General features: G+C 33.4%; 3 protein-coding genes across 4 annotated transcripts; all 3 read right to left on the bottom strand.

Annotated features, from left to right (window-relative positions):
* Positions 1-2,048: 2,048 nt before the first annotated feature.
* LOC125832143 (root phototropism protein 3-like) lies at positions 2,049-4,893 on the bottom strand. Of its 2 annotated transcripts, none has more exons than XM_049511290.1 (3): positions 4,625-4,893; positions 4,010-4,530; positions 2,049-2,673 (listed from the first exon to the last, which is right to left on the bottom strand). In XM_049511290.1, exons 1-3 carry the CDS (start codon positions 4,857-4,859, stop codon positions 2,116-2,118), a joined length of 1,314 nt encoding a protein of 437 aa, XP_049367247.1. In that variant the 5' UTR covers positions 4,860-4,893; the 3' UTR covers positions 2,049-2,115. The 2 variants fall into 2 exon arrangements, with proteins under 2 accessions (XP_049367247.1, XP_049367249.1); XM_049511292.1 differs by having other exon boundaries at positions 4,010-4,524; positions 4,625-4,868.
* A 2,247-nt stretch (positions 4,894-7,140) lies between these two features.
* On the bottom strand, positions 7,141-10,887 carry LOC125832135 (plastidic ATP/ADP-transporter-like). Its single transcript, XM_049511278.1, has 5 exons — positions 9,975-10,887; positions 8,721-8,975; positions 8,503-8,646; positions 8,049-8,396; positions 7,141-7,762 (listed from the first exon to the last, which is right to left on the bottom strand). Exons 1-5 carry the CDS (start codon positions 10,740-10,742, stop codon positions 7,394-7,396), a joined length of 1,884 nt encoding a protein of 627 aa, XP_049367235.1. The 5' UTR covers positions 10,743-10,887; the 3' UTR covers positions 7,141-7,393.
* Positions 10,888-15,494: 4,607 nt separating this feature from the next.
* On the bottom strand, positions 15,495-17,975 carry LOC125832148 (caffeoylshikimate esterase). The gene is made up of 2 exons (XM_049511298.1): positions 17,387-17,975; positions 15,495-16,171 (listed from the first exon to the last, which is right to left on the bottom strand). The coding sequence occupies exons 1-2, from the start codon at positions 17,915-17,917 to the stop codon at positions 15,719-15,721; spliced, it is 984 nt and encodes a 327-aa protein (XP_049367255.1). The 5' UTR covers positions 17,918-17,975; the 3' UTR covers positions 15,495-15,718.
* Positions 17,976-18,238: the final 263 nt, after the last annotated feature.

Consider the following 18,238-nt stretch of genomic DNA (forward strand, 5'->3'; position numbering starts at 1 on the left):
ATTTTTAATACATCATACTCTATTGGACCAGGATGTACATACATATTTGATAGATGCATATCTATATACAAAATATAAAAATAAGTGTTAGTGTTAATATAATTATTTAAAGATGAATATATTCACAATACCATATAAAAGTTAAAAATTAATTAATTAAAAATAAAATAAGTCCAAACTTACCTTATAAAGGAAGACTTTTGAAAAAGTTTGAAAGGAGAGTTGAAAAATTATACTTGAAGTTTGAAAGCAGACTTCAACCAATTTATAAGAAAATTTTAAATGAAACACGTGAACTTTTTCTATTTTTTAAGCATGCATCTGAGTTTGATTTTTTTTTAAAAATATGACATGTGAATGTTTGAACAATTAAAAAACAAGAAATTTGGAAGGAAATTTCGCTGTTATTTAGTGACAAAAAATAAATTTAATACGATTTTAAAAAAATATAATTGGCAGCGATATTTATAAAAAAAATGCCACCAAAATCGCTGCCAAAGCAGCGATTTCTAGAAAAAGATAAAATTTCCACAAAATTTATAATAACGTTTAAAAAAAAAAAACATTAACGAGGCAGCGATTTCCAAAAAAATAAAATAAGTTTATTTTTATAAAAACGCTGCCATAGCAGCAATTGTCATTTTTTTTAAAGAAAATCGCAAAAATGCTGCAAGGGCAGTGATTTTTATTTTTTAAAAACAAAATCGCAAAAACGCTGCACGGGCAGCGATTTTAAAAAAAAGAAAAGAAATTTACCATCAGATGTTGACTAGTTGACAGAAATTTCAAAAAATAAAATAAAATAAAAGAATATTTCTACAAAAATCGTTGCCAAGGCAGCAATTTCTTTTTTAAAAAAACTAGTTCCACCAAAATCGCTGCCAAGGCTGCGATTTCAAGATATATATATATATATATATATATATATTTTTGTAAAAAACTTTCAAATGACTGAAAATTGCTGCCTTGACAGATTTTTAGTTAAATTTTTTTCTTTTTTTTAAAATTCGTTTCTTTTCAATTTTTATTTTTATTTTTAAATTGTTTTTCGTTTTGAAAACAAGGCAGTCTTTTTATTAAAAAATAATTTTTTTAACAAAAATCGCTGAAAATGCAGCCTATTTCGACACCAATTAAAGTTCGTGCCTCATTTTGATGATTTATACGTCGAATCCAAATTTTTGGATGGAATCAGGCTCCTGTCAGCAAATTTTTTTTAAATATATTGTTCTTTCATAAAACTTTTAAAAAAAAATTAAGAAAAGATTTTCGAAAAAAAATAATTAAGGAAAATGCTGTCGGGGCAGCGATTTTCCAAAAAGAAGTTTTTACAAAAAAGCTGCCAAATTTTTTTTCTATGAAAACGCTGCCATAGCAGCGGTATTAGGTGGAGGAAAAATATTAGAGTTAAAAAATCGTTGTTGTGCCAGCGATTTTATTTTAACGGAGTACACGATGTTAATATGTGTCAGAGGAAAATCGCTCCGGCAGGAGCGATTTTGCCGTTTGGTTTTTTTAAAAATATGATGTGCCCTTTTGGAATTTTTGGTAATTTTTTTTGCCCTTTTGGCTCCGGACTCAGCAAAACAATCTATAGTTATTAACAGGTAGCTTTTAAGCTCAAGCTATTTGAAATTGAATTGCTAGTTTTTTCTTGTTTTCAATAGAATGATATTTCTTGTCCCCCTATCAAATAAAGTAGAGGAAGAACACAAAGAGAGATTTATCTAATTAATTGACTACCTTCACCTTTTATAACGATTTTCGGATCATTTTATTTGTTATTTTCTTCTCAATCTCTCTCCGAGAGAAGGAAAAAAAGGATAAATGATATTGATAAGTCTAATGGAGAAAGAATGTCTGATACACTTAGATAATAGCCCTCTCAAAGAGTGGAGATATTTTTTCCTTTTGACAAAAGAACAAATTTAGATAAACATATCTTCAATAAATTAAATATAAGATACAAAGTCTCTTTTTTTGTTCCGTTTTCATGAGTCACGTACTACGACATAGAAAGATATTAAAATAACTAAGCTTAATTAATAGTTCTAGTACTTTTGCATTGACTGATAACATGCACCTATTCCAAATTCAACACCAATTTTTTTCTTATCAGGACAAAGATTTCCTCCACTTGTTAGGTGTTCTGCCTCTAACAAGCCTAGTTTTCATATCCCCTGGAGTTTGTCTTGCAACATATCCCACATCAGTTTCTCTATCAATCTCTCCACCAATTTTATCAATCTTATTCATTAAAGAAGGCACAATTATCTTCTTCCAACCAAACAAACCACTTCCTCGTTTCTTCTCTAATAACTTCTCAATTTGCGATTGCATTGTCATACACTGACTCTGTAGCCTCAACACATCTTCTTTTAGCCTCTTTATCTCCATTTGTTGAACGTTCATTTCGCGCTTTGACATACACCGAGCTGGAGGCTCAATTAGTCCTAGTTGATTGGGGCTTCGCGTTCCGCTTATAAAAGAACCACTCCAATCAATTTGATGCTTGTTAACCTTTGTTTGTTCGGATAACAATACTTGAATTACTGCTCGCACTGGTAAACGTTCGTTTTGCGCTGCGTGCAGAGATGCCTCTGGCGACAGTTTTCTGCTGTCGATCAATCTACATAGATTTTTTCTCTCTTGTTTTGACACCCCGGGATGTATCTGCCATATTTTCATGGATTAGCATTAAATATTTTTTTTGAAAAGAGTATCAATCATTTTGTATAGTCATACAAAATGTCACACACACAACAGTATCAAACAAATTAGAGTCGGCTACATGAATTTTTATTTCTTCATTAAGCTCATTTTATATCATTAGTCACAGAATATCATACAATCCTTTAGTCCCAAGTTAGGTGATTGAGTTTGACTGGATATAGAGTTTTAAAAATAAAGAAAGATTTTTGAATTTTGTGCTCATAAATAAAAAAAATGTATAGTACTTTAAGGGGTCGTTTGGTTTGAATATGAGTTATGATGGGATAAGTTATGTTGGGATAAGTTATGTTGGGATAAGTTATGTTGGGATTAGTTATGATGAGATAAGTTGTCCTGGGATTATTTCTTATTGAGTGTTTGGTTTGTTATATTCAAAATAATATATATTGATAAATTTTAAGAACAAGTTGTTTGTTTACAAAATTACCCTTCACTTTATTTAAACTTTTTAAATTTTTCTTTGTGAGCTTTAGTTATTCATTTTTTAAAATAAAACTTTTATTTTTTTTAACTTAAATATTTTTGTTTATGTATTCCCATGATAAGTACCATGTGTATTTAAAAATATAACTTTTTTCTTATTTAGCTTAAAAATAGAACTTTCCTCTTAAGTTTATTAAAGAGAAGAAAATTTATGAGAAATCAAAATAAAATAAACATAAGAATTAGTCAAATAAATTCATAAATAAAAATTATATTTATATAGTATAATTTTTTAATAGAAAAATATGTATAATTATCATAAAAATAAGGAGTAGTAAATATTATTATACATGGTATTAAAAAAAATGTAAATATACATAAATGTAAAAAATGATATATAAAAAGGATTTAAAGGGACATATTTGTCATTTACCTATTCTATCTCGGGATAAGTTATCCCGGGATTACTATACCACCCATGGGGAGGGATAACTTATCCCGGTACTAATTATTAATCCCGGGATAAGTTATCCCGGACTTGCCAACCAAACAACATAATTTTTTTTTTATCCCATCACTATTTCCTTATCCCATCACTATTATTTCTAATCCCTCACACCAAACGAGCCCTAAGTCTTTAATCTTGCTAAATATAGAAGCAAACCCTTCAATTGAGACAGAGTAACAATGTTATGTTTTGAAGTCACACATTCTAAAGATACTTTTGGTATGTTTCGAAAAGTTTTTCTTTCTTAAACTCGCAACTTAGATATTATAAAAACTAAAGTTCAAAAGAGTTACTACTGCAATTAAATTCAACAAAAAATAAAAATAAAAACAGTTTTACACTTACTTTGAGGTAGGTATCAATGGCTCTGTACAAGCCATCATCTGTAGAACGAGCATGAGCAGGAAGTGCATCAGCAAGTCCAAAAAACTCGGACAATGTCAAATTAGCATCAACAGCAGCTTCAGCTAAGTAATTATCCACAAGTTTAGCAACCTTAATTAAAGCAGATCCACTTCTTACACTTTCATCGAAATTCATAAACCTCTTAACCAACCTAAGAACAAGTTCAACATCCAATAATGTCCCACACGTATGAACAAATGACGGTATCAATAACTCCTTCAATGTAGCCTGGTCCAATTGCCATGATATCCTTTTCTCCAAATCCACCCGGTAACTTGGCTCCACCCGAACCATATTCGCTACCCGAAGCAACCGTAAAAGGAAATTGCACGGAATCGAATCCTTCTCCGGCGGGAGAATTCCGACTAATGTTTCCACGAAAAACCTCTTCTTCATCCATATCGCTGTTACACTTTCCGGTGAGTCCTCAAAATCTTTCAGTCCCATAAAAACTTCTGAACCTGTCAAAAAAGTGCATAGTTGAGTGAGATATTAATTAAAGCAGATGTAATAGTCAACTACTAAGATATGTATAAAAAGAATTTCTATAAATACCTTCGTCATTAGAAAGGTCAGGGAGCCATTTAGAGGCGTAGTGAGTAATAATTGAGCCAATGAGTTCAGGACGGACACCTTTGGCTTTAATACCGGAAAGTGTCTTGACAAAGTAGTCCATGTCGAGGATACATGTGTCGTCGAACCAACATTCGGCCGAGAAATGCGTGGATTTGCCGGTAAGATTAACGGATTCTGGTGATAGTTTCATCATTTTTGTAGTTTGTGTGAACATACATACACTAGCTAGTAGTAATTCATATAGATGAAAGAAGATTTCTGGCCAATGATGTTTTTTTTCCCTTTCTTGTTGTTACGTGAGGTTTATTACCTCTAGTGGATAAAAAATTGTTAGGAGTGACACAACCACATAATGTTGACAACATTGTTTTTATCTGTTGTTGACAATAATACCCTCAAACACATTGTTTTAGCTTCTCTCATTCTTTTTATTAAGCATAATGATGTGAATCGGGCTTATTGTATTTTGTATCCAATGTCAAGTAGTTCCGGTTCCCTCAATCGTTATGTGTTGAGAAGTGCATTATTGAAACTTAAAGACCGAAGTAACCACACTAGCATTTACCTAGAAAAGCAATTAAATTAAAGAGCATCAAGTCGAATTAATTTATCTTTGTTATGAAATAAACTTGACCGGTTGTTGTTCCAACACTTGAATTTCGATACATAATATGTACTTTAAAAATTCATAAACTGACTAAATTTTAAATTCTGAATGCGCTTCAACTTTGGAAAGTAGTTTTTGTAGTGAAGATTTGGTAAGATGTAGTTGTTGACCGTTAACATGAGTGTGGTAGGAAGAGGAGGGATGGCAAAAAGAATAAAGGGGAAGGTATGGGGGAGTAGTGAAGACAAATTAAAATGATAAAGTGCAAGTCATTTTCCTTTCTCGTGTGGGAGTTTTATGAATTTTGTTCTCTATTCAGCAGAGAAACAGCCATGATATGTCACTATTTACTCAACGGAATATTAGCATTAATTTTACTTTGTCTTCCTTCCTCTTCACCTCGGCCCATTAATTGCTCTACCCACACCCTTGGCTTCTAAATTTGTTTCTTTCTCTTTTTCTTGCTGGCAATTTGGCTATCATGTGCTGGGAAAAGTAAGGCGGAAACACAATTGGGACTATGCTACATAGTGTTGTGAGGAATATCCAATGGGCGAGCGGGTTAAACTGAATTTAGGCACATCAAAATAGATTAAGTGAAATTATTTAGACTTGGATTAAGATGGAATAAATGCTAAGTCATAGGCGTGAGCGTTCAATACTACCAAATTCTAATTGATATGCTTGTATTTCTTATCATTTGCTTAATTACAAAATAAAACTAGGATGAAAAAAAAGAGATCAATTTGCTGTGGCTATATATAACAAACAAAGGAGAAGATATTTTATAGTATAAGGTTTGTCATGAATTAAGTTATGTTACTATATTTAAAACAAATTAGCCCAATATTCAAATGGGCTAAATGGGAGACCAGCTCATTTAAAGGATAAAAATTAAAGATCAATCTATTTGAAGGATAAAATATGCAATTTTACGAGAATCAAATATGTTGAATTAATAGATAAATGCATGACTAGCCCACCCAAATTTGAACGAGTTTGGACATATCATATTTTCATGGTTAATTTTATCATATTATATTGCAGATGATACTTGTGGTGATAGGATAAACTGTAGTGAATGGACGATGTTACAATAGTAACGGTTTGCATCATTTAGGATTATGCGATGATTCCAATTTGTATGGAAAGTTTTGAAGATGATGTTACCTCCATGGTAGTACCAATTACTGTTGTGATTCATTTCCGGCATTTAATGAGTGAGCTGTTGGTTTGTTTGTTAATGTGGATAAAAAAAAGTACTTTTTGAAGAATCCCAAGTACTTAATGTGTGTTCGGTAAGAAGGAAAATGTTTTTTGATGAAAAATATTTCCTAAAAAAACAAATTGATTTCGTACTTATTTTTTTGTGTTTGATAGGTAAGTACAAAGTATAATCCGAAAAGCATTTGTATATAATATGTGAGTTGTGGTGAGGAGGTATGTGCGGGTGAAGATGAGTTGTGTAGGAGGATGGTGAAGACAAGGTGTGTTCAATAAGAAAGAACACAAAAAAAGTTTTTCAATTTTTCCATGTTCGCTTCGTTAATAGTCAGATTGAGCTGAAACTACATGCTCTGGATGTCACTACTGAAAAGTTGTGTGTAGTTCATGTCAACAATCGGAATCCATACAATAGCTCTAGAAAATTGCAATTAATGTTCTGTACAAGTTGTTTATCACTCAATGGAGAAACCACCTGGAACGGTGGAGGCAAATAAGAGGTCAAAAGGCACAATTGATGTATTTGACACATATTTGAGAAACAATTATATGTATCTAGTTACTATTAGTGTATCTGATTAAGTATGTATGTATCAAATAAAAATATTGGAGATTTACACATGTATTTAACACAAAAAAAAAAAAAAAAAAAAAAAAAAACCAGTTTCAGGTAATAGCATTTTCATATCATGTAATCAAAGAACTCAGAGAACAATAAGCTTACAACATCTAAGGGCTGTCAAGTCAGTAACATTCTTGTCTTCTATTTTTGTTTATTTCTATCTAGTAAGAAGAAATTCCTACGACCAAGAAATTCTTGGAAACTTCATTCAATAGTTGAAACTGCTACCAACATACATATTTCTATTCCCATTTCATATTTCTCCTGCTTTGCAGGTGATGTGCCAACAATGATATTACAGATTCCTTGGCGACGAGGGTTCAGTCGAAGCATCTGCTGAGTCACCTCCCGTGGGATTCAGTGAGGACGAGTCACTTGTAAGAGAACCATTTCCACTTTCATCTTGTGACACAATAGGAATCTTCACTTCTGCTCTCTCCATTTCCTTCTCGATCTCTTCCTCACGACGCAGAGCAGTAAATTGGCCATCTAAAGACCTGGCTGCTCCCAACCATGCAAGGACAATTACTAGGAGCACACCTCCAAGGTAGGGAGTTGAGTTGGCAAGCGAACCAAAACTCAAAATCATGAACTGCTGTATCAAGGCTCCTCCGGACTTGCCCAGTGGATTGCAGACAACATCAATTGCTGCCTTCCCTTTAACCTGTTATAAGAAAATAATTGACCTCAACTTTCAGGTAACAATTGAATGTGAAGAAACATCTCCGTTTTCCGGTTAGAGAAGTCCAGACAGGTACTTGTCCGTCACATATACCAGCACAAATAAATACAAGTGGACATGCAATACAAAAAGCTATGACTGTACATGTTTCATACATTCAATTCCTAGAAAGCACGGATATATTTACGCATAACCAATTTGGCACATCTGAGTTCTGATAGAAGCACTGATTCAATACAATTTTAAGACACAGTAAATTAGTATATACCTTGGTGTCCTCATCCAAAGGAATGTAGGCCATTTCTTTGCAAGGATCAAACAAACTGTACTTTGCACTCTTACTGAAAATGTTTTGCATTGCACCCACATAGACAGCTGCTAGAAGAGGAGTGAGCCCAAACTTAGCAAGGGTAGGGGCAAGGGGGTCACCAAACAAAATCAGGGAGAAGAATCCAACTCCAGTAAGAAGCAAGACTGTCGGTGTTATCTTAGCCGCTGTTCCCCAACCATATTTGTCAAAGATCCACTGACTTAACAGCATCATCGTGAAAGTAGCTATCCCAGTAGCAGTAGAGAAGTCACCCATGAAGGAAGAGTATTCATTCGGGCTTGGGAACTGCAGAGTTAGCAAAGGGCAGAGTGTGAAAAAGATGCTTCATGTTAAAATGAGAGGTAAACTAAGGTTAACATATAAAAATGCATACCACCTAGTAAAAATGTACCTGAGCTTTGAGCTTCGATTTCCATGTAACCTCAACAAGGTTGATACTAATCCCATATGCTACAACTAATGTTGCAAGATCCCTGATATACTTTGAAGAGGCTAAAATTTTCAAGCTCTCCATCGTGCTCAGGTTAGGCTTCTCCTGCAAAAATACATTTTTGTCAGAAAATGATAATAACAACAGCAAATGTGATCCTTTAATGTAAAAGAGGTTACCTTCTTCTTCTTGCTACGGGTCGGTAGAGGAACATTGCGATTCACCCACCAGTAAATGAAACAGATCGCAACACCCATCCCCACTACAATGCTCATCATTGCTTTCAAGGAGACAGCCCAACCATCAACTCCAGGACCCAATGATTTTCTTAAATTCGAGAAGTACTTCACTGTACGGCCAGAGAAAATAAGAGCAACATTTGCTCCAAGTCCAAACAAAGGATAGAATTTTTTAGCCTCGTCAACTGTAGTAATCTGCAAAATAAAAGCATCGAAAATATTTAAAGGCAGCATAATAACAGTGCTTTCTCAAATAAAGTTCAAGCATGGATACTGAAGACACATAAATTATTTGACCAAGTTGATAACTGGCCATTCGAACAAATGGAAAAGGAAAGTGCAAGTGATAGACTGAAACCTTAGCTCCCATTAGGCCAAAGATTTTGAAGTTGAAACTTGAAAATTTGAGTTTTTGAAGTAGTGATATTTGGAACTTGAAGTTATGTTTGGACATGCATTTTATTTGGGGAAAAAATTGAACTTTTGTGAGTGGAAGTGAAATTTCTCTAAAAAACTGGTGCTACCAGTTTTTGGGAACTAGAAAATATTTGAAGATCAGATTTTCAAAATTTGATCAAATTTCATGCCTAAACAGATGATTGAAGATAAATTTTCAAAATCTGATCCAAAATTTATGCCCAAAAGCTTGCTCAGTGAACTTTTATAACTCGCTACAATGAAGAGATAAAAATATAGACGGGATGCAAAACAATGACGAAGGAGCTCAACCGACATATTAGCAATTTATGAGCAAAATTGAAGGATAAACAGGACAGTCTCCCACCTTAAAGCTAGATCAACCTCTGAACTCCCAAATGAAAAAATTTATTAACCAGCACATACAAGCATAACCATGCACCCTTTCTAACCCGGTTTCGGGAGCCAATATCCATTACCAGAAAAACTACTGAAGGAAGACTGTTGTACCATCTAATCCTACATTAGCCTGTTCCCAACATGTCAGTTTAAAGATAGTTCATATCACCCTAAAGGGAAGCAGTTTCCGGAATCCATTGGATAAACAATAAGCTGAAAAGTTCAAATACTATGTTCTACTCTTTAAATCAATATAAGTCTGACATGATTACTAGTTCACAAAACAACATATAAATAGAATGTAACAAGTTATGCCACCTACATAAGAATAGTAATCAGTTATTAAAAAGGATCTACAAAGGATGATCATATATTTACCTGATTAGCAAAACCCCAAAAAAGCACTGAAATCACCACACTTCCCCAAAGTTCAGCCATGACATAGAACAAGCAGAAACTCCAGATCCTTAATATAGCTATTGGCCCAAGAAACCTTGGACCCAAAATGTTTAGAAGGTTATCAGCAAGAGCTGTGGGGTGAAAGTAATTGCTAAGGGGATACAAAATAAAACCAAATGCCCCAAAGAAAGCAATAAAGGGAAGGATAACTGTATAGAAAAGAGCCTCCTTTGACAACACATTAGCCAACTTTGTGTACAACAGCATGAATCCTACAGCCATAGGCAAATTCACCCAAGTTTTCAAGAAAGGGATAATCTCAGCACTTGACCCTTTTGCTGTTACAACCAATACATCTTTAGTGTCTCTGAGGATTGTGTAATTGAAGAGAATACAAAAGAACATAGCCCCAAGTGGGATAATTTTCTTGAGGGTCACAACCTCAATCCCCATGAACTTAGGTGACTCCTTTTCTTCAAGAACTGGTTCTCCATCAGCAGCAGCAGCAGCAGCCTCTGCCCTGCAAATTGGGAAAAATCTGTTTTTTTGACCAACCAATTGTGGCTTTGTTGAAAAGCTTTGAACTTTTTGAAACCCATCAGAAGATAGAGATAACCCTTCTAGGGATTTGGGTTTGAGAGAATTGAATCTATGCCTTAGACCCCCTTGAGGTATTGGGTAAAATGCCCTGATTTTGGGCTTGGAAGGAAGAGAAAGAAGCCCTTTTGTTTGTAGAACAGCTTCCATTTGCTCTATTTTTCTCTATCACTAACTCTGCAAGTTCAAGAAATCAAATTATTTGAGCTTTTTCAACAGGTAAACATGAGAGAAAGGGAGAGATAAGGTGGGCAATGAAGATGGTTTTGGGAGAGAAAGGTTCTCAAGAAAAAAAGATACAAAAATCTACTGTATATAAATATGTCATCAACAACTAAAAACCTTGAAAGAGACTGAAGACACACAAAAAAAAATGAAAAACTAAAACTCCCCGTCCCAATTTTGACTCACTTTTATTATTTTATCTCTATTAAATTTTATTTATTTGGCAAAAAGTCTATATAAATATATTTTTTTAAGAATAACTTTTAAAATAATCTTTTTTCATTTTTCTTAAATTATAAATTGAGAGGGGGAGTACTTTATTACATAATTTGCTTTTATAATTGTTAAAACATTTGTTAATAGTAATTTTCATTTTTTTAGTTGTAATGTTACGTTATTTTAGAATTAATTTGATTAATTTTTAAAGTTAAATTAGATTACATTCATTTGATATTTTAAAATAACTTAGATATTTTAAATACTATACAAAAAGTACTATAAATTATTATTTTTTAAATATCAATATGAAAAAATATATCTTTATCAAAATTCATATCGTTTGACTTTCAAAAAGAAAATTTCAACAATTGAAAAGGAACGGGGAGAATATTAAAGGAAAATTGTTTTTGAAGGTGGGGTAGAATGTTACATTCTGTGTGACAAGTTGTGCTATGCAGCCGCACTCAACAACTCTTTTCAACTTGGAAATTGGTGCAAAAATTGTAATTTAGTTCTTATTTAAACGACTGGGGTCTGGGGTTGTTGGATGGGCGTGGGGACGGAGAAATTAAAAGAAAAAATTTGAAATTAATTAAGTAATTTTTTTTCATCCGTTTAATATTAATTTTTTTTTTTTTTAAGAAAGATATCAGATATTTTATAAAATTAATTAAGATGTCCGAAAACTAGCCTAAGATGAAAATTATGTCATCCAAAAAAAACTTATAAACCCATTCAAGGTGACCCCTCAAGTGTCACAATTAATAAAATGGCCCTTTCATAGATATTTTTTTCTCAAAGGGACGTGCACTTTTTGTAAACAGCAATCTAGTTCTGGTCATATAGAAGTAAAATGTCCCATTCGCAGTCGTTGCTGAACACAACACGCAGCAAATCCCTTTTTTTCTGGAATTAGTATTGGGGTACAATTTTCATTCAACACTTTTTTACCAATTTTTGTTGAATATTCTATTTTTTTTAAAATCTAAATATTGTTAAAGTAATGAATTTGGATTCTTCTTCTTCTTTTATGTTTCGAAAGACTTGTATTAACGTCTAATTGACATGATAATTTAATTACTTAAATTAAAATTAGATTGTCCGAACAAAAGATATTTTTATCGTATGAGAAATTGGCTGTTTAGACAAAATAGAGTTATATATATGTATGTCTGGTAAAACAAGTTGATGTACACCCAAATAGAAAGAAAATTTAATAATGGGGACAAGCTATATTGAGAAAAGGATGATCAACAGTAGATATTTTAACGAAATGAACACGTTTATTTTATTGGTTGTATTTCTGTTTGTTGAATAAAGTATGTTTGAATTGGCAGTATTTTGAACAAATATTAGTCAGACATGTTTAATAGGAATATTCATAATAGTAACCTAACAATTACCTACGTTTTAATACGTTCACACTAAACCTCATGAGACGTGACTTGTAAACAAATTTGACTTAATTAAAAGTGTTTATATCAACTTAATAAATTTAAATTTTACAATTCTTAAATAAAGAGGCTAAGTGAGATCAACGAATAATAGAAAGATGAAGTATAAGCTATGTAAGACCACGTAAAGACATGATAAAATATTTGAAATTGATTCAAAATTTATTAGAAGTCTTATTTATATCTATTTCAATTTTCAACGTATCAATTATACATACGTGCCCCAACATTAGCATGTGCAAGAAGTGTGTAACACTTTAATTATTTATTTTTGGATACGTAAAGTTAAACATATGACAACAAAAACAAATACAAAATCCTAAAGATTTGGGATCAATATTTTAACACAATTTACTATACTGCACTATTCCATCTCTGGCCTTTTGGAAATTGGATTATTTCATTTTATGAGCCACATGTGTAGACTTTGAACTTGGAGAGGTAACAATATTGTCGAGAATATTCTTAAAATACTCATTTCTAATATTTTATATTATCACAAGCTGATAATATCTTCTGGTCATTAATATATTGTATTGAAAGCAAATAAATATGTTAAATTTAATAGTAGTTCTTAGGTGTCAGTTTTTCAAAATTGACCAAAAGGAACGAGGAATAACGTTGTAACATAACAGTTATAAAGCTAGTTTTTATATTATATTATAGATAGATGACCTTAGCTATCTGATTAAATTATAGGAATGTGACGTTACCGTTTTATAAAGTTTAACCTATGAAATAACTTGAGTCAGGTTCAGATTTTAATAGAAACAAAAAGATTAGATAATTTTTCATCACTTGTCCTAATCTTCACGAATAGAATTATCTGATACATATTGCTATTAGATATCTGGTGGAGTTAGAAAAAGTAGAATCCGATATTTAAGGTGAAAGACGATAACAAGTTGGGCCAAAAGTTCATTCACATATATTGGTCGTGACATATTCTCTTTTTTCTCCAGATTTGTGGTTCTCATAAGCAGTTAAAAGCCGGTGCTTTCATTCATTGTTGCAAATTGGAGGCCAAAAAGTATCAAAATCAATCACCGTCACCTCCTCCAGACTTTCATAAAGTGAGCCCAATACACGTGACCCGTTTCATTTTTTGACGGTTCATTTATACAATGTTACAACAAGTACTCTTCATTTTTGTTTGCACTTCCTTTTGCGTCCAATGAACACCAATCATCTCATCCAAATTTTCCCTCCGACTTACGTATTTATTTGGACGATTTTTTTTAATCCGTACATAATTAATGTCAATTGTATGAGATAAAAAAAGTTACACATGAATCAGAAATTGTCTGAAACTTTTAAAGATTAATTTACTCGATGTCATTAATGGTCGATCACAATTTGATTACATGAGTGGTCCCTGATTTGAGGGAAGGAATAAAGTTGTGACCCATATCTTTTCGAAATGGTGCAGGTGATTCTTGATCATTTAGGAGCAACAATATTGACCCTAAGTGAATCGACCAAATGTTTGTGTCAAGGGTCAATTTGTTCAGAAGATGTCTCAATTGGACTAAGAATCAATTTAATTTTGAAAAAGAAACAAAATACTGTTATCCAGAATCCAATTCAAACAATACTAAATGGACCTGAGAATACTACTCCTGAATGCTCTAAAAAAAATTGAGACAAAAATGGAACAAATGTATTTACTTGGGCCACCCATAAAATGTTCTTTATGGATGAGTTGATAGAAAAAGTAGAACAAGGAAAAATGACAGATATTGAATAAAAACTCGGGCATATCATTTTCATGTCTATATATGTCTACAAAATTGTAGAATTATATTTATATTAAATTCGCATATGTTATAATTTGAAGTTCTCAATTTTACTTAGATGTCCACCAGCTAAAATAATGAGCATGGGCATGAAGGGAAATGGGGAATGATCAAGTACAAGACTTAGATATAAGGTTTTACTATTTTACTTTTAGAAGGTTGAATACATCAACAAATTCTTCAGTTAATTTTATTCAAATTATCACTGGTAAAAATTAAGCACATAAACACATAATAAACTATGTAGACACTTTCAATTCATATTTTAGAGAAGGTTTTGCGTGTATGCTTTAGTATCTTTTATATAAATAGTTAATTACATAAAAATATTTTCTTATTTAGTTGTATGTATTAACATCAATTGAAACATGAGATTTTAAAATTATTGAGAGTAATAAATATAACTTAATTAAAGTGACTAATTTGTCTACATAATGGTTATTTGATAATACACGCAAAAGTCTAAATAACATTCAATAGAAAAATGTGATCACGTTTATATACATAAAATGTCTAAATAAAATTTAATTAGTCAACTATATTTTAGAAAGTGTTGCTTAGGGTTGTGAATTGCATGATTTTTGTTGAAGAGTGGGAAGTGGGGACCTTATTGGTGAGCACATTCTCTACATTACTCCAATATTTTTTGTTTTTGTGCTCTGCAATGATAGCATTGCCTTGCACTCCACATGCCATTTTCCTTATACTCAACATTTTCCTATTCTTTAAAGGAGACAATTTCGTGGATGCCTATAATTGGTGCTATCTACAAATTTGTGGGAATCCTATCATTTTAGCTTGGGTGCCTAAATTTTTTTTTACCCGCCTAGACGTTGTTGATGTTACACTCAGTATAATTAATGTATAATGTGTATATATGAATTACATACAGATCATACCGTGATTATATTGACCTAAATTTGGTAAGAAATTCAAATTAAAGTTTTCATTGTTGTGTTTGTTGGGCTGTCGTAGTGTAAAAATTACCAGAATAAGGTCCCATGTTGCTTCTACCTACCTATTGATTATTATGTTTCCAATTCCACCAGACATGAAAGATAAGCATAATAGTCGCCATGTGTTATCGAAATGTCAAAAGATGCCTTTAGTTGATCTCTAAAATCTAACAAGTAGGTAACTGAAAATGACATTGCGCTGAGTCTTTTTGGAGTACCAGAAATAGGAATTCTACCAATTGCCAACCCTCTTTACTTCATATATCATATTTTCAACCAACTACAATATTACCAGACATTGAAACAGTAGCATATTCAATCAACAAGTAGAGAGAATATCGTGGACGAATAATAATTAAAATTACTATGCTTTCTGTTAAGGATATAGTTCGCCAAATGTGGTCCGCTCAACTATCAAATTTGTGGTCAAGCACCAAAGAATACATGGATTAAGCAGACTTCAAAGTTGAAGAGTATTATGCAGAGCCATTAATTTTTGCACCATACCTCTCAGCCCTCTCATCAATCCAAGCCCTCATATCAGCTAAAACAATAGCGACAGCATCGTCAGGCTCCCCTTGGATCAAAGAATGATACATTCCATCATAAATCTTGAGGGTCTTGTCCTCACTGCTTGCCTTCTCATACAACAATTTTGAGCCCGTAGGGCATGCAAGACCATCAGAGGTACCATGCGCTGTCAAAAATGGAGCAGTCACCTTGTGGAAATTGTTTTGGACGTATTCACATTGTCTAGCAATCTCCCTCATAGTTCCAACCCTTGGCTTCCCGGTGTATCTCCTGGGATTGCTTGCAATTATTTTCAGTTTCTCAGGGTCCCTGATAGCTTTGCCCACCATCTTGTTGTCCGGCATGGCAGCCCATGTATCGGCAAATCCAAATAGCAGTCCATACATGAATAAATGTACCTATGGGTTGAAAAGTAAAGCTCTCATTATTGATATTTCCTTCACCAGAAATTATAGTCCCCTTCTTTTCCAAAGAGTTAAATGAAGTAACTTTAGTAATGATTTTCAAATATATCATTAAAATTATGAACTTTCTGAAATCCAAATATAATTCTCAAAATGAGAATTAATACGTAGTACGAGTATAATTTAACTGACAATTTGATCAATTCACATTAGGCGGGTTGAAGTTCTCCAGCTCTTTTGTCTGTCACACCAAGATTAATACCTTTCTTACTTAAAAAACTACTTCATGTAATTTTTACATTGTTAACAAGTCATTACCTGAATGTTCTCTTAAGAATCAACATGAATCATCAGGAGTTCAACTAAATACGTAAAGAACAAGTTTAGCATTAACATACTAATAGCCACTACAGAACAAAGATCAGCTGTCAATTGAGATCTTACTGGCCTTTCACAGATTAGTCTCTCTTAAATCAGTAAGTATTTCCTATGAATCACAGGGATTACATGTTTAAAATAATCTTTCATTTGAATTCAGAATCCAGTTCACTGCCACAAATGTGTATGTTAGACCCTTTATCCGCTTAGAAGTGGATTCGAACCAATGACACAAGGATTCTTAGTCCTTAAGTTCTAACTAGCTAAGCTTTGTGAACCTCTGTCATAAAATTTGTTTTGTTTGAACAAATTAGACCCGAAGAGAGTAACAACTCCAGGTCCACGGACAGAGTTTAATAAAATCAAACAACAAAATTTGAAGAGTATGATCAATTCAGGAAGCATTGCTGATCTATCGCACCTCCTTCTCCTTCGTTGGAAAATTACACAGCTAAATTTTTGTTTTATGTATATATATATATATATATATATATATATATCAGATGTACGATCACCTTGAACCAAACCAATAGCCTAGCTCAGAGGTAAAGGGTTCAAATTCTCTTATTATACGAAGTAGATTAATTTCCCGCTAGCTACAGTTTCTAATGTTTTTAGCTTTTGGCTTGTTTGTTTCTCTGGTTTTACGAATCGCCTTGACAAAAATCCTGCCTCCACCGCTGCCGGGAAGGATTACTATGTCGAATAAGTCATCAATGTATGAGCACAGATAAAAGTGATCGCACTGATAAATTAGCATAAAAATATGGTGTAACGGGGCAGTATGTACTGAGAAACAATTAAATAAACAGAATAGTAGCTAAAAAGTACCTTAGAAGGCTTCATAGGCTCGGGAATGACGAAAAGCGGGGCGGAGAAGATCAACCCGGTCCAAGTATCCGGATCGGACTGGAGGTACATAAGCAGAGTAGCTAGCCCACCCATAGATTCCCCGAACAGAAACGCCGGCAAATGCTTGTACTCATCGCTATTCCTCACGCTCTTGAAAAAGCACAAGGAAGTAGCAGCGGTCTTCTCCAAGTCTCCAACGTAGCATCGGATTCCATCGGAGCGGCCGTGTCCGAGCAGATCCGCGGCAAACACAGCATAACCCCAACTTGCGTAACTAATGCATATTTTCTGAAATAGCCAACCGGTATCGGAGCCATATCCATGGGTCATGTAAACAGTGGCCTTAGGAGACACATTTGGGTCTAGTGGGAGAAATGATTGAGTGAAGAGCTTGCCATTGGGTGTGTCGAAGTGCGATTTGGAATTTCGCACTCCTTGAGAGGCATAGTACTCTTCCTCCGGCATATCGCCCCAGTAGTTAATTGCGGTTTCCGGCGCTTCCGACGCCATTTTCCGGTTGCTCTGAGTGGTTGTAGGCGTGGAGTAGGTGGCGGGCGGTATTTGAGAGTTGGTATGAAATTTTTGCAGTGATGAGTGTTTTTATCCAAAGTGGTTTCACCAACTACTATTCTTTTTCAGGTCAATTTCAATATAATATTGAATTGGTGCCCCACCTTGGTGAAGGGAGTAGGTGAAATGACTACTATTATCTCAATAAGATCAGACTAATTTGGATTGGCGATTTTCAGGATTCATTTACGGATTGGCTCCCCCTCCATTTTTCTCAAGTTCTTGTTTGGATATGAGACACATGATACAAGTAAAAATTAA

The sequence above is a fragment of the Solanum verrucosum genome, unplaced genomic scaffold, assembly GCF_900185275.1.
Source record: "Solanum verrucosum unplaced genomic scaffold, falcon-dt-bn FXZP01000009.1, whole genome shotgun sequence".
In the NCBI taxonomy this organism is placed as follows: Eukaryota; Viridiplantae; Streptophyta; class Magnoliopsida; order Solanales; family Solanaceae; genus Solanum; species Solanum verrucosum.